The 24,359-nt window shown below is 42.1% G+C and overlaps 1 protein-coding gene across 4 annotated transcripts in view; it reads left to right on the top strand.

Moving 5' to 3' along the window:
• The window catches only part of LOC148641723 (breakpoint cluster region protein-like), a 117,600-nt gene that overhangs the window by 69,208 nt on the left and 24,033 nt on the right, over positions 1 to 24,359 (top strand). For all 4 annotated transcript variants that reach the window (XM_088618496.1, XM_088618495.1, XM_088618498.1 and 1 more), the window contains exons 5-9: positions 7,426 to 7,533; positions 8,971 to 9,031; positions 9,764 to 9,816; positions 10,723 to 10,863; positions 24,151 to 24,272. In XM_088618496.1, coding sequence (XP_088474622.1) covers positions 7,426 to 7,533; positions 8,971 to 9,031; positions 9,764 to 9,816; positions 10,723 to 10,863; positions 24,151 to 24,272 — 485 coding nt within the window. The remainder of the gene's footprint in view (positions 1 to 7,425; positions 7,534 to 8,970; positions 9,032 to 9,763; positions 9,817 to 10,722; positions 10,864 to 24,150; positions 24,273 to 24,359) is intronic.

The raw sequence follows: 24,359 nt of genomic DNA, 5'->3' as shown, positions 1-24,359 counted from the left end.
ACACACACACACACACACACACACACACACACAATGGCTCCTGAGGAGTCGTCTCTCTGTGAGGTGACTCTCTCCTCTCTAGCAGTGCAGATGGGAGTCAGTGCCATTATGGTGCTCAAAGGCAAGCAAAGAAAGCAGATGGTGCTGGGCAGTAATTGATTGGTGGAAAGCATTCCCCAACCACCTGCTGCGACTAATAAAATGTAATTATTTATCTACAAACAAGAGACATCCCCACTCCAAAGCCGGAGCCTGGAGCACATTGCCAAGGGGCACATTGCTGAGCCAGGCAGCCGGTCCAGGCGGATTCTAAAAGTAGCAAAAAACTGTCACCGTTTCATGAGCATTTTCTCCTCAGGCCTGAGGCACTGGGCTTCTCTGCAAGTTAAGAGTAGTTTAATTGTAAAGGAATACACTCACCGCCGCCTTCGAAGTTACCTGTTTCCCTGTGACAGGCTCTCATCCTCCTACGAGAAGTACAAGTGTTCTGGTGCAAACGTTTGCAATATGTGAGTGTCACACTCTCTCCAACCTGCTCTCTGAAGCCAAAGGTGTGTGCAGGCACACAGACTCTGGCAGAGCCTCTCAATGAGCACATACAGTGCATATTCTGCAGTGTCAGAAAGTACTGTAGATCCTTTTTAATTGGGACAAATGGAACATTCAAAGTTTTGTTGATGTATTATGAATCCATAAAATTCTTATAGAAACATAAACTAGCAAGAAAATGAGCTCGAAAGCCTCATCATTAATTTTAGTGCACACATGAAGAGAATAAATAATCTAAATCACGTATAATGTAGGCATAACCTGCTTGCTAGTGGTTATATAAACTAGCTCAGAAGCTTGACATAAATAATTTGCAAGCATACATGTCTTGTTAAATTTGTTTAGTTAGCTATGCCACGCTGATGAACCCTAATAATGGTGAATGGTGAATCCTACCTTTATAGAGTTCTGTTTAGATAGGTCTGTTTTCTAGTGTTGTGAAACAGCCACAGCTAGTTAATATTCCTGTTTCCATAATTCCTAGTGAAAAATTCAAAAACACAATAACCCTTAAAGGTTTTCCTTCTAAGATAGATATTGATAAGGACAGCAGTCCTATTTTTGAGTCACACAGAAGGAGTTTTGACCCATGTGATCTTCCTTAACTGCCTTACATTTTGATCCTGATGTCCTCGGATGCTGATTTGTGTGCATTATTCATTGCCGAATATTCATTTACTGGAATAATTTTGGTGTTTTGCTTTTTGTTATATCAACTAAGGCATTACAAAAACAAACCCTGTCCCATAAGATCCAAGACCAAGAAAAGTCACTTCATTTACAGAGTAAACTGACGTTAGCACAGTCACCATCACAGGATGTTGCCTGTAATTTCTCTCAAGCAGGCTTCCTTTAACGAGCTCCGGGAAGGCATTTTAGAGTAAACGAGCCTCTGATGACTCAAGTCGAGCTGATTTAGATGTCGAGATATCAGAGATAAGCGCCTTTACAAGCTACTGAACTGACTTCCCTCTGTGCCAGTTTTTTCTTTTCCGATAAAAGGAGACTGTATTGCAGCTACTAAAAGGAAAAAGATCATTTCTGAGAGACGGCTTCGTTCAAGATTTCCTAGTTTGATTGCTTGTGCTGAAATCCGTGTATCAGAAATCTGTCTCTGAATGCATTCTAGCTTGTTAAACTAAAACTAAGGCCTGACATTTTTTTATGAGCATTACTTAAATGAATGAGTTCTCCTCTCACTGAAGTACCTAATTTTTCTGCCTTTCATTAGAGACTTTTATCAGAGTGTACCCTTCAGCCACGCTACCTCCAGGGTATGTCGCAGCAATTAAGTTCAGATTTAATTTTTATGAAGCACTCTGTTTTATTGGGTAATCTCAGAACACTCAGAGACAGGCTATTGATGTAGATTCAACAAAGGCTTTTACACAGTAGTTAGCATTGCTGCCTCAAAGCGCTGGGCTCCTGGGTTCAACTCCAGGCCTGGCTGTGAAGACTCTTCGCTGGACCGTTTATTTTTTGTATTTGAATTTGCGCAACCTTTTCCTATGCTGTGCGATTTTTACATTAATCTTTCTTAGAGGAGAGAGGTTTTGTGTTCACAAGAAAAAAACAAGGCATGGTGGTTTCTGTCTGTCAGGGGTTGATTTTTCTTGCCTCGAAAGTTGCCGAGCAAGCAGACATCACTGGTACAGTAAATCTCATCAAATGATCACCATCCCTGTGCTTTTATGTTGTAAACGCAGTGCAGACACAGTGTCTCTGGTCTCAAGCACAGTGGGTTAGGTGGGAACTGGTAAGTGTAGGGGTTAAGAGGAAGACAAACAGGAAGGCCTGTTAAAGAGCCTGTTGCCATGGCGAGGGCTGTGATGGAGCAGGGCTTGTAGTTTACTCTGGGATTTCCACAGACACGCTTGATGAGATCATGGCTTAATGTCACTTAATGTTTGGCTGCTCAACACTTAATCTCCTATAATTAAGAAAAGGCTTGTTCTGGAGATTTTAGGGCCGACCACAACAAACTCTTCCTTCCTGTCTGTCTTCGAGAAGTATTCATTTTTATGATGGCAGTGTGTTTATTAGTTTTTATCTCCCTTTTGTACTCTGCCTTATCTTAACTTGGAATCAAAATTGCTGACCACTTTTTCATTGTAAAATCACATCTCTCGAGTATAGAATAAAAACACTGAATATATCTGGAAAATAACACCAGTTTTCAGTTAACATTAGTGATGACAGTAGCTTTGATTAGAGCTGTAATCGCCATCCATGTGACATTAGAGGTTGCAGAAACATACTGTACTTTATTATTGTTTTTTTTTTCCCCCCTTCAACTGCCATTTCAAGCACTTCCTTTGGGAAGCTTAAAGATATAAAAAGTGTCTAGAAACTGACGTTTTGACATCTGTCTTCATTAGCCACTTCTGTTCTAACGGAGCTCTGTGGTTGGGATTTTTGATTTGTGCAGCAGATGGCTGCTGATGTGCCTCTCTCTTTACCTGATCCTGTCGCAGACCTGGTTACAATTGGCAGTGCCTTGCCACCAGGCAGCTGGGGAAAAAAGGTTGGGGGTGAGAGTGAAATTGCAGCGAAATAAAAACAAAATATCAAACAAGAAGCAGACTCTCTTCTTGCAGCTACTCGCATCCAACTGTAATCATGGTGGGAATTGAATCCAGATTGCTAATTGAGGTGACCCATATTCATCTGGTCACGGCTGCTCTCCTGCATGCTCTGTGTCCTGCCAGTTTACTGGAACAGAACATTCATCAGCGTTCTGAGAGCCTAGTCTTTGACTGGCATCCTCACAGTGACTGGGCTGCATCATTCTTGCTCGTATAATGTGTTTCCTGGGATCATTGTGTCTCAGGGAAATTGGGGAAAAAAAAGCATTACTGAGCTGTGTGATTCATTTAGTTTCCGCAGGCTCTGGGCCTTGTTATATAAGCTATCACCAGGCACTGTGGATTTCAAACCTTCAATCTTTTATTGTGTGTAGATTTGCATGAACGGATGTGTAGTTATGATGTGAAATATGTGTTCATTCTCTAGCTGTGTGCAGATGTCGGGTGTCAGGAAATTCTTAAAAGGATTGGACTGCTGTGTTCATGAAAGGTCTGCTTCTCTGTGTCTAGCCCTCTCAGCTGGATAACTCTATTTAATTTTTAACATCACTACTCCCAATCAGTCATTTGTCTAGCACTTAAATTCCTCCCTCTATACAGATCCTGACTTTGGACTCCTCCCAGACTCCGGGTGGTATAGGTGTTCTCTGACTAAGACGATTGGTGTGCATATGAACTGTTTGCTAGTTTGAGTGTTCAGTGGGCTAATAGGGACTTTGAAGGTATTTATCAGCAGTGTGAATACATGTGCATCCTCTCCTGCATAAACAAAAAAACTCTCCTTCAAACCACACAGTTTGTCTTATCAGTCCACATGCCTCCATTTGTTTGCACCATACAGTGTGAAGCATCAAACTGCATTGGATTGGAGACAAAACCATGCATTTAAAGCATGTACAGGACCTCCACATTGATTTTGGTATCCTTAAGTCTGTGTAAATGCGAGATCGCTTCATTTCCTTCATTCACCTCCAGCGCTGCGTCACACATGCAGTAGGTGACTATGGGGGCCTTTCATTTTGAGACTTCTGTTCCTGCACAGAATTAGCCAGCAGGTGCTCTATTAAACTGTTATTGCTCTGCAAGGGACTGCATCTATCTCTGCCCAGGCCTTTTCAAGAAAGTGCTGCCAATTCTCCCTGTTTTCTTGAGGGATCATTTTCAAGCCCAAACAGATTAACCTGCCAGATGAAGAGGCGGACACTCCGTTCCTACCTCTCATTTAGGCTTTCATTAGAGCTCAGCCTGTTCCAGCTGGACAGGGAAGCTTCAGTCTTCAGTGTGTTGGCACCTCCCCACCATTTGGTCAGCTCTTCACAGGCGACATGGCAAAACAAAGAGGTGGAAAAGCGCAGGACAAATTTAGATACATTTTTTTTACCTTATAGGTCTTTCTGGACTACAGTATGCTGTGATAGCTCTGTACTGTATGTGACCTTTATTTACTGTGGAAAAAATGGTAAACTTTCCATTTGAATTTGTGAGCACCTGCAACTTGACACATCTTGTTTCCCGGTTTCCTTGTACTGTAAATCACTGAAATCAATACTGCTATTGATCAAAACTGTGGGACTGTGCTGACAAGCAAGCTTGTGCATAGTTGAGGACAAATGCTCCAACATCCTTTCCAAACAGTAATAAAAAAAGGTTCCATGTTGGAAAAATTGTTCTGATGCACCCAGTGGTGATAGATATAGAAAAAGTATCCAGAAACTTTCACGAACGATATGTCAGTGTCTTAAAATTGCTATTATGAATATTTCTTTAAAAATGAAGGAAATAGATTTTTAGATGGAATGTTGTTGTGCACACTAAGATTGAAAGTGATTTCTTTTTAACTCTATAAAGCACTAAATCATGGCAAAATTTTGCATTTGTATTCTTTAAATGCCTCTCTGCATTAGGTGTTAGGTGCAGAGGTAGATATAATCATATTTTAACATAATGTTTGCTTTCCAGATGTGTTAAGAAAGCCGTTTCCTGTACTCGCAGCTGATATTTCAGTTCGTCAAGACTAGACATGTTTGTTTTCAGCATGGTTCAAACCCTGGACAGGGACTACATATGAAGCCAGTTCATAGATAGGATTATTAGGAGGCCATGATTGGTAAAAGCCAACAGGAAATTTGGCCAGGACGTCGGGGTAACACTCCTACTCTTTTTGAGACACACCCTGGGATTTTTAATGACCACAGACAGTCAGAACCTCGGTTTTACGTCTCCTCTGAAGGATGGCGCCTTTTTACAGTATAGTGTTCCCGTCACTATACTGGGTCATTAGGACCCACACAGACCGCAGGGTGAGCGCCCCCTACTGGTCCCACTAACTCCTCTTCCAGCAGCAGCCTCAGCTTTCCAAGGAGGTCTCCCTCTCAGGTACTGACCAGGCTCACACCGCTGAGCTTCAGTGGGCTGCTAGTTGTGAGCTGCAGTGTGATTTGGCTGCTGACAGTTTCTCATGTTTCAGATGATCTAGGGAGCATGAAGGTGTGTATTTAACAGAAATAGTTTAGAAGCACAACCTCCCTTATGACACCCCTGACTTTCCAAGTGCCTCCATTTCAGACCTTGACAAATGAGCTGCTTTCTGAATCAGCTTTTCTTGCTTCCTCCATGACCAGTAATTTGGTTTGTGTGACCTTTGACCCATTAAATGGACTGCAGAGCCTTGCTGGGGTAATGTTGAACGAGCTGGGGATCAGGCCCACTGGATCTTTTTAACCCATTACCTCTGGGGACCAAGCAGAGTGGAGAATGACTGTACAAATGGGATCATTGTGCGTGTCCAGCTTTCTAGACCTGGTATATAAAGTACCTTTTACATTGAAGGAAAACTTTCTACTCGGGCAGTTTGCAAGTTGCAGACAATTGTAGAAGTAATTTCACAGAACAAAGTGTTTTTGACAATTTAGAGAATTATCCATTTGTTTTGTTTCAACCTGTGCTTAAACACTCTACAAAGCTGCCTCTTACCAAGTGTTATAAGAAGGTTAGGAAGGAAACTGCTTACATCAGCAATGTTTTCCTTATAACACTGCTGATGCAGATGTAATGGCTAGAGTTATTTTCATTTGCATGTGTAGAATTAATGCAGTGTGTAGTACTGTAGTTTTTTGGTCTGGTTTAAAGCACAGAGTGAATTTTTCAGACAAATTGAGCTATTTAAAAAAATATTGAAAGTCTATCCATTTGATTTCTAATGAGATATGGTCTTGTTTTTCATCTCCTTATCACAGCCATCTTCACGTTTTTAATCTTTGTCAGGTTTTGTCTTTATATATTTCTGTTATTAAAATAGAATTCATTTAGAAAGAGGTAAATTGTATCACTGAGTTATATGCTGAGTTGTGCTAAAGCCTCCAGACAACTAAATGAAATCCCTGTTCCTTTTTCTAAATGAGGCTGAGGTTTTAAAACACAATACTTAGACCCATGAATTCTTAACTGCATGTCTGGCTTCTGTTGTCATAGTAACTGGATTAGGCCCTAAAGGGGATATTCTTGCCTTGGGGACTAGTCCTTTCATGACCCTCATGTTATAGCTTTTTGTTTTGCTTTTATAGGTTTTAATTAGAATAGTTGACTTTGCTGCAGTATTGTTTTGTTTTGTTTTAAAAAAGACTTCATCTAAATTTGACAGAGACTGTTTTAGAGGGAACTTCTTAGTTTTACTTATTTAAAAATGATATTTTATAGCCAGCAAGCAAAACCGTCAGCTGGAAAACTGGACACAAAAACAGATGTGAAACAAAAACCAAACATTCTGTAATATTTCATACATAGAATTGATGAGACACAATAAAACAACAGTCAGTTCAGAAAAATGCAATACTGTATTAGGTATTGTAAAAAAAGATTAAATTAATTTGTTTATTTTTCTTTAAGCTTCAATCCCATACTGTATAATTTTATACATTATCACTCCTTAACATTTTTGGAAACGTGTTGGGAGTGCAGAAATGTGTTCCTGTTTTTTAACCTCTCTCTATATTAAAACATAAAATGGTGCTTATTTACATTATTGTAGGGTTATGAAGCAGAGCCTAGCCACGTTATGAAAGCAGATACCAAGGATCTTTAAAAAAAATAGGTGGATGAACCAACAGCAAATTCAAGTTTGGCCTCCTCTACTTTGCACCTTTCTTAACATTTATATACAGTATAAAGATGGGAAAATAATTTTATTTTACGGCCTTTGTCATGCTGAGTTCCCTTGCGATACTGCAAGTGGTTTCTCTGTCCTCTGTCTGTGCTTGCCAGTTTTTGATATGTCTTTTATTCCCTTTTGCAGGCCAGCCAGCTTGGGTTGTACCGGGCCTTTGTGGACAACTACGAGATCGCCGTGGAAACCGCAGAGAAGTGCTGCCAGGCCAACTCGCAGTTTGCCGAAATCTCGGAGGTATGGCGTCATCAGGAGTAGGATTAGGGGCAGGGACTGATCCTTCCTCCGGAGGTTTCTCCGCACGGGGAGTTAACTCTCTCCAGTAAAGAATGGGATTGACTTCCAGACTTTTCCCTGGATATCATCTACTGTAGGAATGATAAGTACCCTAAGTGGGATAGCACCAAACTGCTTACGTGAACCAGCCTTCTCAGTGCATTCTGAGCTCACAGCATTGTTTTCCAGGAGTAAAGTCCCTGTAAGATGAATTTAATAAAACATTAGTTTTCCTCTTCTTGCCAAAAGCAGACTCCCAGTTCGTAATAATACATTTTAAGAATATAATATTAAGAAGATGTTCGTTTTTTTGGCCTAAGAGTACCCAAGAAAAGACACCATGGTCCATAGAAATTGCTAAGCCTTCACGTTGTATGTTGTAGACATTTTAGAAATGAAAAGTTCACCACTTTTTGGATTGAATTGTCAAGGTTAAGCAAGGAGAAGACTTTGCTGGACACAAATCCTGATATACAGGTGGCTTAGTTTTCAAAGTAAGGGAATGCTCAAAATCTTTAAATTACTGTTCTCTTCGAGTATGTGAGTTGGTGACTGTGATACACATTAGGATTGTGGATAAAACACTGGATAAATCAGTGCATCAGAAAAGAGGTGTGTTGCTGGTCGGTGGTGTTAATGTTTTGCTGAGGGGTCAGAAAGTATATGCACATTCAGAATTTTGCCAGTTATCTGAAGTCCTGCCTGAGGTGCTGTATAGCAGTTTGAGAAACACTGCTATAGAGAGTGGTCTTTTTTTATGCACATTTACATGAAGCTTAATTTATTTGTGTATAATTATTTTTAAATCCTAGAACTATGAAGATTCCTCCATGTGTGTGTTAACAGCTAGTGGACGTGTGTGTGTGTGTGTGTGCACGCGCACCAGTGTCAGTGTCAGTAACGGTGGAATCTGGGATGGAAATTAAAGATGATATAAAACCAGCTGGATTGGGGCTCTCCAGGATAAGGGCTGGAGATTAATTGTGTTGTGCAAAAGAAAATATTTACATCCCTATTATACTGACCTCAAAAAGACTGCAGAATATAATTTACTCGGAAAGGAATCTCGAGAAGTTCTGACGTCGCACAGAGGATAAATCTTACTCTATAATTTCTGTTTATATTATGCATGAGTCTTAATGTGATATTCTCTAAAGATCATTGCGGTGATCTGCAAACTACATGCAAATTTCAAAACCGCATGCATGAATATTTTGGTTTCCTCTTAAGTATATGAGAAGGTCGGACGGCTTTTGTCTCTTACAGTATCTGCCCTTTAAAGATATTATTCTTTTGATCCTACTGATTTTTTTTTGTTTTTCACCTATTCAAAGGTCATTAATTCTTTTGAGCTGATGCTGCATAACGAGACTTTTGTTTGTTCTTGCATTTATGCAGAATCTAAAGGTCAGAAGTACCAAGGATTCCAAGGACCAAACCTCCAAGAACTCTTTGGAAAGTAAGTGTCCTCTTCCCTTCTGGACAGACGCCCTCACGCCACGGATTAGTATTATTAGTTACACACAAAGGGTCTGAACCTGTGGGAAAGTAGCTTAGTGTGCCCATTTTACATGTGACTATGATATAATAACCCCCATGGGATGATAAAGGGAAGCCTGATAAGACAAATCTGTAGGCAGAACCTCAAGGGAGAACAATTATTTCTTCATGACTCATTTCATGACTTATTTCTTCATGAGTGCTCTCCAAACCTGAAGTCTTTTCAGTTATCCTCAGTTCAACCTTGTCAAATTTGTGTAGGTGTTGAGACATTTTCTTTAGCTCTTCAGGAATGTGGGTGCAAACTTTAATTCTGAATGTTCGGGGGTGGCATTGGGGCACAGAGCTGGGGGCCCTGGGTTCAAGTCCAGACCTGGGGTGCTGTCTGTGTGGAGTTTGTATGTTCTCCCTGGGTTTGTGTGGGTTTCCTCCCATTTCCTCCACAGATCAAAGACATGCCGGTAGGTTGAGTGGCTTTTGAGACGATTGGCCCTGGTGTGACTATGTATGTGTCTGTGTCTGTGTGTGCTCTGTGTCCTGGTGTCTGAGCCTGAATTGGTAGAAGTGGTTAGAAAATGGATGGATGAATGCTAGGCAAGAGCCAGTATACATTACTGTAGTCCTGTGTTTCATCTGTAATTAAGGATTTACATTCTGGATTGTGTGCTGAGATCTTTTTTCTTCTGCTCAGCTCTCCTCTACAAGCCTGTTGACAGAGTAACCCGCAGCACTTTGGTCTTGCATGTAAGTAAAAACAGATGTGAACAACGCAGTCAGAACATCTGGGGTGCGCAAACTTAAATCGATTTATAAGCCACAAGAGTCCCCCACTTCCCACAATGTTATAGTACAAAACACAGACTTTCCAAACACTGATTAATAATTAATAATACAAATTAACAGTAGCTTGCATGTAAATAGCTTATTATCCCAAGTGCTCCACATAAAGGAGGGGGATCCACTTCATCACCACTGAAAAGTGACACCCGTGGGGTGACATGCCGCAGTCATTATGCACCAGCAGCCGGACTAAACAGCTGCACTTTGAGGTAGCGTGAGAAGTGTCGGCACCCTTTGGATTAAGGAGGAAATTTGGGAAGGCCAGATTATACAGGTCCAGAGTGGAAGTCAACTAAGACTCCAGGGTTAGCACCCTAAACTTTATGAGCAGAGCCTTGGAATGTTTAATGACCAGAGGATCTTGGTTTAAGGTCTAATTTGAAGGCCTGCACCTCGCTTGGCACAGCGCTCCTGGATACTGTACCAGGACATTGGTTTGGAAATTCTGGTCCAAAGGGAAAAGGGTGTTAGTGCTTCACGCCTTTTCTGTTTGGCTACTGTCCCACGTACCTTGCAGCAGATGTCCTGGTGTCTATCGATTTCGAATTAAAATCTCATGTTTGGCTTTGCACAAGCAATGCAATTTTCATCTCCCCATATTCCAGTTGAGGGCTGCCGTCTGTTGGGAGCCGTTGAGTTCATTTTCCATTTCCTGCATAACCGTGTGGCAGACAACCACAGTTCCTGTGCTTGCATTCCTCCTTCATAGCAGCGGCGTGTTTGACATGTGTCCCGAGTGCTCCGTCTCCGCAGGGGGGTGTCTCTGTGGTGGCCGCCGTTCAAGGCCGTGTGTTGTGTGTTTTGGATCAGGATCTGCTGAAGCACACTCCCTCCGGTCACCCAGACCATCCGCTGCTGCAGGACGCACTCCGCATCTCCCAGAACTTCCTGTCCAGCATCAACGAGGAGATCACCCCTCGCCGGCAGTCCATGACGGTGAAGAAAGGCGAGGTGAGCCGCTGGGTGGAGCGCAGGGGCGGTGTACATGAGACTTTGCCTCTGAGCGGTCAGAGGTTTGGGAAATGATTGCTGATCCTGCTTGATTAGGGGGACAATCAAAATAAACTACATCTATGTCTCTAGAGCCCTTCCAATAGCATGAGTCGAATACTGAATTTTTTAATTTTATAATACGACCACCCCTTGCAATAAATATCTTTATTCTACTGGACTGTCAGCATATTGTACGGGACAGGATGGTGCACTATATTAATCCATTATTTTCTGCTTGGCATTTTGCTATTTTTTATTTTTTATTATTTATAATAATAATATTTTTATATTTTATTATTTATTTTCCATGTGTCAAGTACACATGGTTGAAATTGTAGCTGCATTAGATGTAAAATCCAGGATTTTGCCTGGATTTCAGTACTCCCCGTTTTAAACATCACTGTTTTAAGATCAGTGACCTTCGTGCTATTAACAGTGGAAAGTGACCTGAAGGGCAGGGGGTTGTGTCAGTCTGACTGTGCTGGGCACTAAGCGTTGTCCCGGAGCTTTTATTGGTCTCCATGCGGATGAGAGTCAGAGCTGCCCCAGCCCGTTTCAACCTGCCAGATCCCCACCTCCTCCCTTCGACAGGTCAGACACCTGAATGGAAGATTCGATTCCTGGCACGTGCCTGAACTGGCATTGCTCTCCAGCCTGGCACAACTGCAGGTGCCAGCTGATTGAACGCCACTTGCTGGTTGGTTTACACTGGTTAGATGTCCACCGCTGGTGAAGAAGGAGCTTTTGATTTTTCTTCCAGTAATTAATATGGAATGCTTTGAAGTACTGAAAAGGATCTGGCATGAATAATACAATCAGGGATGTTTTGATGGAGGAGAGTCTAAGGCTTTAACAGGTCTAGTCAAGATGAAATTTAGACTTAGATCACAAAGAAATGCAGCAGCAAGTACTAAGCATGATTATTCAGAAATGCATGCAAGCGTATTATGATACGGGGCAACGCCCTTTAAAACATTCCCCACTTGGTACCATTTCCCCTTGCCTTATTTAGAACAAAATCAATAAGATGCGCTAGCAGAGTGAGACAAAAGAAGAAACACAAATGCAGAACTTTGCAGGAGGACGCACTGTATTTGTAAAACAGATAGTGAATTTGATACCAAAACATCTCCTCTGTGCTTGACAAGTGCTTACACAAGGGCAGGAGCCACCAGCGCTCCAACACGCCTCTGCTTCTGCCACCCACGTTATCTCAACAGCTTTTTATTATGGTTGTCTTTACTGCCCACCTCCAAGTCTGCGTTTAAGCCCTGCTGCTGTCTTGCCAGCTGCAGAAACCCATTTGTCAATGTGGTGTCGTCTTTGCTGTTCCTTTAATCTTTAGGAGGAGTTCTGAATAACCAGAGTCTTAATTAGTCCTTGTTGTCTAAGTTAGAGATTTCTAGTTCTGGTCCAAGGGAACCACAAACCTGTTGGTCTTTACATACTTTGCACAGACACATAGTTGTAGCATTAATAATGCTCAGTAATTAAGTAGGATCAGTTGGAATACTTTATCTGTTTTCAGCTGTTAAACATTTTGAAGATTGCCTGTTATCTATTGCATTTTTATAAGAAACTTAAAATCCTCAGCTTTCAAATAGATAAAAACAACCTTGTAGCTGTAGCTCAGTTAAATTGAGAGCTCGGATTAAACCAATACCAATAGGTGTCTGGGCCTACAGGACCAGGACTGAGAGACTCTGGTATGAATTCATCTTCACGTCACTTGGGAAAGCAGAACTAGGCTTAGGTGGTCTCAGCCTGGTCTGATGCTGGGGCCTAACATTTCAGCTGTACTCTGGGGAGCCCTGGCATTTGGATAACTAATTGAATTCAACATGCAATCTTGGTCTTGTTTTTCTACCAGACCAGTCCTCCCCAGTGGCCAGGCAGGTGGACTGTATCTTCTAATTGATAGCCCTTGATGCATAATGTATAATTTTTGCTAATAAACACACTAGCTGTGTCTGATTGCCTTTATTTATTATTAATCTCTGTGTGCTTTGGGCTGCGAGCTCTCTCCTGTCTGAGTATCCTGGGCAGTCATTACTGGGCTGTAATGCAGTGCTGTCTGCCTCAGGTTTACAAGGACCCTAGTGAAAATTGCAAGTGGTTTTTTTTTACATTGTAATCTGCGTGGCTGGATTACACAACGAGAGAGGTTTTGGAGATATTGTTGTCGTTATATTACGCATCAAAAATAGGTACAGTAGAAAACGATCACATCTGATGTAGAAAAAAATGTGGGAACTTTTTGTTTGTGGGATTATAGCTGCCACTGTGACTTTCACAGAGGGTGAATATCATCTGCTTTAGGCCCTGATACGTGAAAGCCAGGCCTGTTTCTCTCGCTCATGGGGTGCTCCTGTGAAAGATTTCCTGGTAAATGATGCTGATGCTGTTGCATGATGGTTTTGTGCTTTTATCTTTTATTCTTTGATGTTGCTTTCCTTCACCAAGCCTTTGGTTTATTGTGTAAAACCTGTGGTTTTACTGTGCTATACAATATTAGTATAATATAGTACTATGATTTGCCATTGTTGATGCTTAGAAGTCTGCATGTGTGCAGAGTGCATGTTATGGTAAATTTACCATGTGGTTCACTAACATTACGATGCCAGGTTTTACGGTTAACTTCAATAAGAGAAAAGCGGGCCTGAACAAAGGAAATTGTCCTGGATGTTTAGCAGTCCCCAGTGGACAGGAATGTATGAAGGGCACTGCCTGACAGAGTAAACGAGCCCAGTCAGTACCGCCACTAATGACAGCCTCCTGAGGCAAGCCTGCTTTTGAAGTGAGAGAGCAAGAAATCCCCTGGACTTCCTCTGATCTTCACCAGATCCTCACACTTTGGTGAAGAGCTGGTCTGCACACAGCATAGAGGCAGGAGGTATGATCACTGCCTGTTCTTTCTTTAATCTTTAATCTAGGGTGAGATGATCCCTTAGTGACACACATCTTACTGGAGTTGCGAAACCAAATGAGCTGAATGGGCTGAACGACTTCTTCTTGTTTGTATCCCTCCATTTTCTCACTGCATGTTCCAGTTTGGGGGTCATGGAGGAGCTGGAGCCTATCCCAGAAAGCAGCGGGCACAAGGCAGGGCACACCCTGGTCGGGACACCAATCCAAAACAGGTCACACACAGACAAGCACACATTCACACCATGTCCAGTTTGGTCAGGAGCCAATTAACCTACCAGCATGTCTTTGGACTGTGGGAGGAAGCCAAAGCACCTGACAAGAACTCAATCGAACACGGGAGAACCTACAATCTCTATGCAGATAGCGCCCCAGGAATTGAACCCAGGGCCCCAGTTCAGTGAGGCAGCAATACTAAGCACTGCGCCACCATGCTCTTGTCCTACTGTTTCGATGTCGAGGAAGACCTCATGCAGCCCTGGAGAGCTGGTGTCATATTTTACCGGCCACTTTGTGTAGACAAATCGTGAGATAGTTCACCAATTGTGTACTGTAGTTGGATTGGACCCCATTTACAGTGTTGGTGTAGGCACTTATTCCTTCCTCTGTGGGAGATTCTTGGTTCAGCCTTTTGTTGAAGAATGTAATGAGATTATGATTTGCAATATCTAAAATCCTGTTTCCTGCAGTGGGGTTATGTCCTTCTGGGAGACTTGTCCCTGAACGCCTGTGGACCTGGAGCCTTTGCGTTAAGCTGTATCGTTATCTGGGCCAGTGTGCTCATTCCCACTTTCATTACTGGCAGTAAATGCTGTCAATAAGCCATGTGGGGATGTGAGCTTTGCCTTATGGATTTTCTGAATGGGCTGCTATTGTTAGGTAAGCACGAGTCGATGGTCATAAAGTGTTGGACGTGTTTTAGGCTTTAATGGAAATGTTATGAAAGGCAAGTGATAAAACCAAATGCGATGTGGAAAAAAACGTATTTCCTGAAATGGAACAGCAAGAGGCACTTTCTTCTTCTTACATACACCTCAGCAAACATTCAGAAATAGCATGATGCAATCAGTACATCGCCAGTAGTTATTTTCTCTTAAATTTGGTATGTTTTTTCTGACCGTGACTGTGTATAGGCCTCTGGCTTGGGATTCTGTCATCTTATACATTTTAAATTACAGTTGTAAAAATCCCACATGGTTTTGCAGGCAAGCTCCTTTGTCCTTTGCTAGTCTTCTTGATAATTATTGGTGTGCAGCAAAGTAGCTCTACTGTATAAACGATCTGCTTAGAGCTTAGAACTACATACTCTCACCTCCTGCGTCCTGGGTTCAATTGCAGCCTGTCGCACCGTTCTGTGAGAAGCTGCCACACTCTTCTCTCGTGTGCATCACTTTTAGCCAAACTCTCCGTCTTTTCAAGCTTTTGTGGGTTTATGGGACTATAGCAGGGGTCTCCAACCCTGGTTCTGGGGAGCTCCAATCGTGTTATTACTACTGGTCACCCCAAATCATTTGTTATTTCAAGATTTGGAACAGCTGTTAAAGGAATTAGTTAAGCACGTAATGTTTCAATGACGGGTGCAGTTCCTTAAGGACGGAAGAATTTCCTGATTTTTGTTTCAGAATATCTCTAAAGTACTAAATTGAACACACCACCTCATTAACTGATCATAGTAAAATTGTTCCTGGACTTAAGAAAACGAAGATTTAAAGGCTACTGTACCTATAGAACCTGCCGGATTGGGGCTCTTCAGGATAAGGGTTGGAGACCACAGAATATTGAAAAGTTGGACTAAAGGAGCAGAATGGGTTGAATTGCCTTCTGTCATCGTTGGCTGTTCCACAGTTCTGAAAAGCGCTGTTGCAAATGTACTGGACAGGGCTTCTTAAAGCTGACACCTGTTGCACAGTTATTTCCGTCTCCGGAAAGAAAAAATTGCCTTTGATCCCCATCGTTGGAGGTGTCTGCTTCGTCTGGAGAATCGCCTGCCAGTTCTGAAGCGTGCAGACGTGCTCTCATTCATCCATCCGTTTCCTGGCCACTTCATCCAATAAAGCTCAGCAGGGGAGCTGGAGCCTATCTCAGCAAGCACCGGGGGCAAGGCAGGATACACCCTGGACGGGACGCCAGTCCATCTCGGGGAGCACACAGACACGCAAGCACTCACACCTGGGACAGTTTCCCCAGAAGCCAGTTATCCTCCTACTGTGCCTTTTGGACTGTGAGTGCGGGAAAAACATACAAACTCCATGGTGCGAGCTCACAGGGTCAAAGATTGGACCCGGTGCACCAAGCGCTGTGCCACCGTGCCGCACCGCGTGTGCACACCAGAAAGAGACAAGATGTTGCAGTGAATGAGAATGAGACATGCTTGAGTCGCCAGAGCATGACTCATGCTGTAACAGAGTGCTGCTCTTCCCTGCATTGTGTGTTGTTCTAAGATGGGAGCAGATAGCCTGGTGCTGCTCAGGGAAATTAGTTTTCCCTCCCGCTGTCATTAAGCTGTTGCCAGCTGATTCATGAGGGGAGACTTACCGTATATCACCGCCAAGCAGTACTGTATGTTTACTGGAAATTATTTCTTTCGCCAGTATCCTACGACCCCATGCATTCGGAGCGTCCAGTTCAGATAACTTTAACCCTTCCTCATCCTGGCCGATTGTCTTTAAGATGAGGGAAAAGAACATTGTCTGTCATGTTGGTTTTTATTACTAAGCTTATTTTCTTGTGAATCTTGGTGATGAAATTCTTAGAGGTGTGTGTTCTGTGTTAATTGCAAATTAACAGCATTGTCTAATATCCGAGAAAAAATTTGGTTTGATGCTGTTCGAACTTTATTTTTCCTTTGTAGATTTATTGAAAAAAATTAAACTAATAAATGTTCCTTGTTATGCATTTAAATGAATCAAAGTCATTAATATACAAATGATCTAATTGATTCAAATCTAGGTTTTGTGTGGATATCGGGGAACTGAGCAAAACTGGGCAGAGCTGTCTTGGGGTTAAAAAAAAACTGGATTCAAGTGAACTGCATTCCCATCACTTGGTTCAGAAATTTTCATGCGCTTCATGTCTGAGGTTAGGTCTTGTTTGTTTTCTTGTTGACAATGAGCACGATCCTGCTTTTATCTTCGAGATGTACCGCACTCCACCTGTCCTGTAATGTCAGATCGGGGTCCTGGAACATTGCAGCGGGCTGTGGAACAGGGGCACAGGAACAAAAGCAGCTGTCAGTGTCAGCGTGTGTTTTACCAGAATGGAGACACACAAAGATACAGCTCACTGTGCTCACGGAGGGCTTAGCAGCTTTACAAGCCAGGGCCTGGCTTATGTTTCCAGTTCCCAGTTAGGCTAATTGCAAATTGTGAAGGCCAGGGGCTCAACGTCACCCTGGATTCAGTCATCCCTCAGACCTGGGGGTGTGGTAGTAGGAATTTGGCGATCTTGTAAGGGCAATTTTCACCTTCTTCGTGATAATTGTCCCAGCTGTGTTTCTATTGAGGCTTTCTTTGGCTCTGTACTGGAACAGAGAAATGGAGCATATTCTAGTCACTTAATATAGTTTTATCAACAAGCACTGCCATTATAATAGAAGAATGTGAGGTTGTGAGCTACCATTCAGTGAGAAGTCTAATTCCTGACCTGAAGGAAACATCACATTTGGACAGACTAAGGTAACTTAATCTCAAGGCATTGTCATCTCAGGGTAATGAAGATGAGCAAAACAGTGAGCTGGTGATAAGTAGTAATTGCATTTAGGACCATTTAGGACAGAAAATAGGGGACACTTCTTGTGAAATTGTGAAAGTCTGAATCACACTTCCTAGTCAAGAAATGGATTGATGAAATTCCTTTAATTCCATTGTCAGCAAGAGGCCTATCAAGAGGCCTTGATAGACTGAGCACCTGCAATAGGTGACTGGGCTAAATTAGGAGCACGCACAAACACGTCTGTATATGTTTGGTCTTGTGCAATGTGTTGGGCCTGCTGCTGACAATCATGTAGAAGATCGATATTAATACACCTGCTGTGGAAATAGTGGCTGGCATGATGGCGTAGCGGTTATCATTACTGCCCCACAGCTGCAGTGTCCAAGATTCAAGTCTTGCTTGGTGTGCCTGTCTGTGCGGAGTTTGCATGTCTCCCCCCCCTGTTTGCATGAGTTTGCACTAGGTGTACCAATTTCTTCTCATTTTGCAAAGACGTTCAAGTTCGCCAACTGCAGATTGTCCCTTTGCAGATGAGATTTCAAGAGAATTTGAGGCTTGGTATGTTTGTTCCCAGTGCAACCAGTACTGGCTGTGGCAGGACAGAGAAATAGAAACAAGTGACCACAGTGGGCCAATGACTTTCTCTCATCCGTGGACTGATGGTCTGTTCCGATATTCTAATACTGTGGTGATTTTCCCTAACAGTAACATATTGTGGACAAGGAAGCTCATTCAGTATGGCTGGCATCACTACTAAATCTTGCAGAAGAGTGAATTTTTGTTTAGAACTGCATCTCTCCAGGGGAATGATATGCTAACAGGTATTTTTGGTTTATGAATGCCAAGCCAAGTTTATTTGACTATTTTGTACAGTGGTGTCTATATTTTAAAATGTGTGCAAATTTGGTTTGAAGGAGATTACTCACTTTTTTTCTTTAGAATTTCAATTGTGCTTTATTACATTTGGCATGGTGAGTTGATTTTCTTGTTTGGATTGAAAGGTATTAATGTCAAATGTTTTTCTACAGCTTTAGTCTTGCAATTCGAATTAAACATCCGGTATTTCTACAGCTCTCAGTAGCTAGAGTTGGTGGAAACAGTTGAACAGCATGTTTAGCACTTTAGCCTTTCTCTGAAGTCACAGTGTTCTAAAGACGTTAACAATCCTACTTTGCATGCAGCCCTACCAGGGGGTACAAGTGAAAATTACATGGAAGTTCATTTAAAACCACCAATAGGAGACATTCCTTTATCCAAAGAGTTGTGGGGGTATGGAACAACCTACCCAGCCATATACTGTAGTTGAAGCCAATACCCTGGCTTCTTTTAAGAAACTGTTTGAGATCCTTGGATCAGGTAGATAGTAATTACCGAAAAGGGCTTGGTGGACCAAATGGTCTTCTTTTGTTTGTAACCTTTCTAAGGTTCTCATGCATGACTCTAAGGCTTTCCAAGACTGAGCAATCCATAGCAACCAAATATTAGGCCAAATCATACGTTAACACTGTTGCAGAAGCAATAAAGTGTTTTTCGAGAAGGAACAAGCAGGGGGAAAATTGATATTGTATATAACTGAGTATACAGATCCTCTAAAAGGTTAATCCCGGAGGGGTGTGTGTGTGAATGAAATTAAATTTAACATTTCAGGCTTGATAAAAACATTTTTTTTAAAAAGAAAAATCTAATAATTTGAAGCCAAACAAACATGTGTAACAAAAACGTTTCGACAGTATGAATCCCTGTGCAGAACCATCTCTGCTTTTCCCCGTTTGACACAGATTCACTTGCACTGCAGAATTTCCTGCCTCGCATAGAGTGACTTCAACAGCACATTTCACATTCCTGGAAATTACCTCTGTCCTTCCTTATCTAATCTGACTCCCTGCTTCCTGCCTTGTACTAAATTTCCCTTGCGCACGAGAGATCTAATTAGGAGAAGTTCTCAGTGCTTCCTTGGTGTTTCCTAGAAGCGATTAAGGCAGTTCTGTTTCACATTTGATAACTTGTGGCAACAACAGAACAGGTTTGTTTTGTCAAACCCTGTGAGGGGGTCTGTGAATTCTTTAGTTTACGTTTGTCAGTTGTTTATTTTTACCTGTCTTGTTCTTTCTTGATAAACAACATATCTTAGCCTCTGTAATAGTGCTGTTATTAGATGAATACAACACTAAAAGGGACAAACTCTCCATGTGTCAACATGCTGATTATATGTAAATAGTGTTGTTTGCAAAATGTGCAGAAAACCATGAATTCTGCAAAGGGCAGAATATTTTTCTTGACCTTAGGAGGTTTTCTCAACTGCTGCCTCAAATGCAAAGTTCATATTTTGTAATTATTATAATGTCTACATTTCCATTCTGTATTTAATATAATTTTTTCTTTTAATATTAGAACTTATGACTGCCAAATAACTTAGAGCTGACTTAGAGCGTAATCAATTGATTGCCTTCTACTGAAGTCAGATGACAATAGGTGATGTTTGGGATTGATCTGCATGTTCCAGAGGACACAGAGGGAAACTATTGTATGGGGAAGAACATTTGAACCTGAGACCTTCTTTACACAAAGGGTTGTAGGAGTCTGGAACGCATTGCCCAACCAGGCCGTCAAAGCTGATACATTGTATAGTTCAAGAAAGGGTCAGATGAGATTCTCAGATCGCTTAGTTTAACTAAACAAGCAAGACAGGCCAAAGAGTCTCCTGTCCTTTGTCATATCTGTTCTTGAATTCCACAGTTTTCAAGAGGATTGAGGAGCGGGGATTTTTCTGGGTCATGAAAATTTGTCTCTCATTCCTTTAGCTGGTTACTGAACCCATTGCCTGATTCCAAGCAACTCAATTCTTTTTACAGGGATGTACTTATTATTTGGAATACCGAATGTACTGAATGACATGCTCTGCACAGATGCAGATTACAAGTCAGTATTTCATCATGGAAATGAAGAGTTGCTGGGAATTCTACAGACAGTTAGGGCACTTTAAAATTGGTGATTGTGAAAGATTGCTCATGTCACTTTCTTTCCTGAAGTTGGACATGAGTAAAATGTCAGCTTACTAATTCAGACAGCTGTTTTAGTGGCTTCTGTGTCTTGCTCGTTCCTTTTTTTATTTAAAGGAGGAGGGACAGTTCTTGAACATTAAACATGAAAATGAAACAGAAAACCCCAGCAATTAAACTACATATAAAAATATATATCTAAGGTTTTCAGGCTTTTTATATCTAATTATTGTTTAGGTTGTGTAACAGATTGCATACTACAAAGAACCACATAAAATGAGAACTGATTAATAGGTTTTAATTTTACATCTGTCTGAGTGTGTTTTTTTCAGATGATGTGGGCTGCCAGTGTGTATGAAATAGATGGCTCTGTGCGCTGAAAGCCAACATCAATATTGAAAACAGAAGGGGTGTCACATTCTCTTCTGAAAGCCTGTGTGTGCCTCTGCCGAGTGGGTAGGGCTGAACACTATAGCACGTCTCCCATGTGTACAATATTGTAAAGAATTTGGAGTTCAAGGCCAGAATAAACAGTGTGATCAATGGTCACTCCACCTAACCACTGGCCACAGGAGGTGGAAAAAGTACACCGGCAGGTTCAGACAGGATGTAGGCATGGAATGTGAGGTTACAGGGATGTGCTAAATATTTTTTAATGGAGGAAATGAACTTTGTTTTTTTCTGTTCTTAATAAAACTTTGCAACAAATACAGTTCTGGCGGCAAATAAGATGTACTGTACACGTCTAAACTATAATTCACTGATTATGTATTATTTACAGATTACAATTTAAACAGCAGGGTCCTAAATCAGAATAGTCTGGGTTTAAGGGAAACAAACTTCTTTAGTTGATGCTAAAAGCTATTTTTAAAACAGAAAATGAGATTGAAAAAAATGTGCAATTTGAAACTTTTTTTCCCTGTGTCTCCTGGTTTCTTTGCTCCCTGCTGCACTGTCCTGAAGTAGCACCCATGTTTCCCTCTCAGATACTGTAGGTGGTAGGGCTAAAGGTTGTGTCTGCATGAGGGCTCTGCCCTTTTTCCCCGGAAAGGGGATCGTTGTGTTTAGACAGCACCTCTTTTGAGCTGCCTTCTAGGTCTGGTTTGTCAAGTAGGTGTTGGCAAGTAGCTGAGTAATCAACACTGACGCATTTACAAGAAACATATTCTGATTTTTATGGGGAGCGTTGAGGATAATCTCTTCCTAATCCAGAAATCTTCTTTAGTTAGCTGGGACCAATTGGATTACTGGATCATGCTGCTCCAAGGCAGAGTTCCCAATAACCTGTTACTGTGCCTACTTCTTAAGCAACACAGGGCTGACATTAGACTCTGTCCTGCCTTGTTTCAGTCACCTGGGGCAGAGTGGTAGTTCTGTGGCTAAGGATCTGCACCTGTGGCTGGAAGGTTGCCATTTCAAATCCCGCAGCCGGCAGAGGAATCCTACTCTGTTGGGCTACTGAGCAAGGCCCTTAACCCCAAGTGCTCCAGGGGCGCTGTACAATGGCTGACCCTGCACTCTGACCCCAAGGTTCTCCCCCTGTCTGTGTGCCTTTGTGTCTCATGCAGAGCAAGTTGGGGTATGTGAAAAGACAAATTCCTAATGCAAGAAATTGTATATGGCTAATAAAGTGACCTTATCTTATCTTACTTCTGAGAGTTTGGGCTGTAAAATACACCTGCACATACCACATGTTGGCAAATGAAAAAACAAAAAAGGGTCTTCTCATTGTCACTTTGGGTCTTATACAGTAGCTGAGGTTCTCAGCCTGTGGCCTGGGGACCCTTACAAAAATCACTCTTAATAATAGCCTCTGATCAAAAAGAATATAAACTTGAATCTAAATGAATAAATAGCTCAAAACAGTGCAAACCATTTATATTATTAGATTTAGAATTTACAAGTTATTATAATTAGATTAGATTTATAATTTATCGCTGTACCATGAATCATAGGTTACTGGGGGGACATTAACTCGTGATTGACGTGCACCGATATATTGTTACCAGACGCCTTACCCCACTTAGTATTCCAGTGCACTTGTGATTAGCCCTGTTGACTAACTCCAGGGAAAACTCTTAAGGGATGAGCACGTTGTGATGTCATGCTCAGATGACCTTTGCACAGTGAACCCTATTGTGCGTTAGTGATTAAAGCAGTGGTAATTTGCTGGTGAGAAAGTGCTGACTGCCTACTGCACTCCAGACACACAGACCTCACATGGCCCCTCTTTGGGCTTAACATTAGGATGGGTGGGTGGGGGTGAGCATCACAGCTGTCTGTCTGCAGGGCTGGTCAAGGAGGAGGGCAGTATGATCTCCACTGCCTCCATGCACCCCTCTTCTCACATGTCCTTCCAAACCTTCTCTCACTCACAGGCTCCCATTAGGTTGTGTGTTGATGAACATTGTCCCAACATGTTGACAGTCTGGGATGCTCTTTAGGCTGCCATTACATTTGTTCCTGCATGGTTCTGCATGTTGACAAGGGCACAGCGCCCCCTGCTGACTTTAAATTGTATGGCATCCAGCTTCTGCCACAGTAGCCTTTTGGATTTAGGCGCTGAAGTTCTGTCATCAATGTTAAAATGCTGATGTAAGGAGGAATGTTTTTTCTAGAATACTGCAGAGGTTGCTTTTTATCGAATGCATTTTTTTACAGCATCTGTTTGAACAAAAGGTTTATGATAATTGAAAAGAATAACAGTATAAACGTGCGTATAACCAGTATAACCAGTATAAATGTTTTTATCATTGCAGCTGTTGTGAGAAAGAATAGCCTGGTACAGTTAAAGGCATCAGCTTGCCATCTAAACTGGTGATTGATCATGGTGGTGTTGCTTTTTTCCCAAGCTTGTGCTGTGAATTTAATTGACTTTGTTATAGTTCTTCACCCTCTGTATCTGTAACAGCTGCAAGCCCTTGTCAGAGGCTGTTTTATTTGAATCCTAGTGAGTGGACAGAGACTGAACATGCAGCACTCAGTCTTGGCTTTGTCAATCCTGCCCTCTTCTGGTGATGTGCTGTGCCAGCTGGTGTTTTTTCCATGCTTAACTCAAGTGGGCCGATGAAATCTAATAGAAAGTGTCTTAATATCGCAAATTAAAGTGCATTTTAAATGTGAGATGTTGACTGGACCTAAAGGAGAACACCTGCTTATTTTATTGTCGAGTTCTTATATCGGGAGTCTCCAGCCCTGGTCCCAGAGAGTCCCAATCTGGTTATGGTTATTGTTTTCCTGTTTTTAAAGACTGGCAACTCCTGTAAGCTACTGAGTAATATGTTCAATTAGGAGAACTCTGGCTCTTGGGATGAAGAGTATTTAGATTTTATTTCTAAATCATCTCTAAATTACAAAATGTTTACAAATCATCTGTTTCAATGATTGCAATGGAACTGTTTCATCTTTTTAGAAATTGCTTTATTTAATGGTGATTTACAAGCCTGCTCGGTTGGAGCTCACTGGGATCAGGATTGAAGACCCCCGTACAAACCGGACTCGGTCTCTCCAGGATGGGGGCTGGAGCCCTCCTGTCCTGTGAAGTCCGAGTTGACCGTGGGGCCTCATCACTGAGCTGTGGCCTGTGCTGTGTTTCCCTCCGCCTGTGCAGAACCGGCAGCTCCTGAAGGACCGGTTCATGGTGGAGCTGGTGGAAGGGGCTCGCAAGCTACGTCACGTCTTCCTCTTCACCGACCTGCTGCTCTGCGCCAAGCTGAAGAAGCAGATCGGGGGGTGAGCCTGCTCTCTCTCCACCTCTCCCTCTCCTCGCCTGGTCACACCATGGGTCAATTAATCAATTTCCCATCACAGGGGCCTTGG

The sequence above is a fragment of the Lepisosteus platostomus genome, chromosome 24, assembly GCF_059453375.1.
Source record: "Lepisosteus platostomus isolate fLepPlt1 chromosome 24, fLepPlt1.hap1, whole genome shotgun sequence".
Taxonomy (NCBI): domain Eukaryota; kingdom Metazoa; phylum Chordata; class Actinopteri; order Semionotiformes; family Lepisosteidae; genus Lepisosteus; species Lepisosteus platostomus.
Note: the sequence above shows the minus strand (reverse complement) of the source record. Positions and strands in the feature narration are given on the sequence as shown.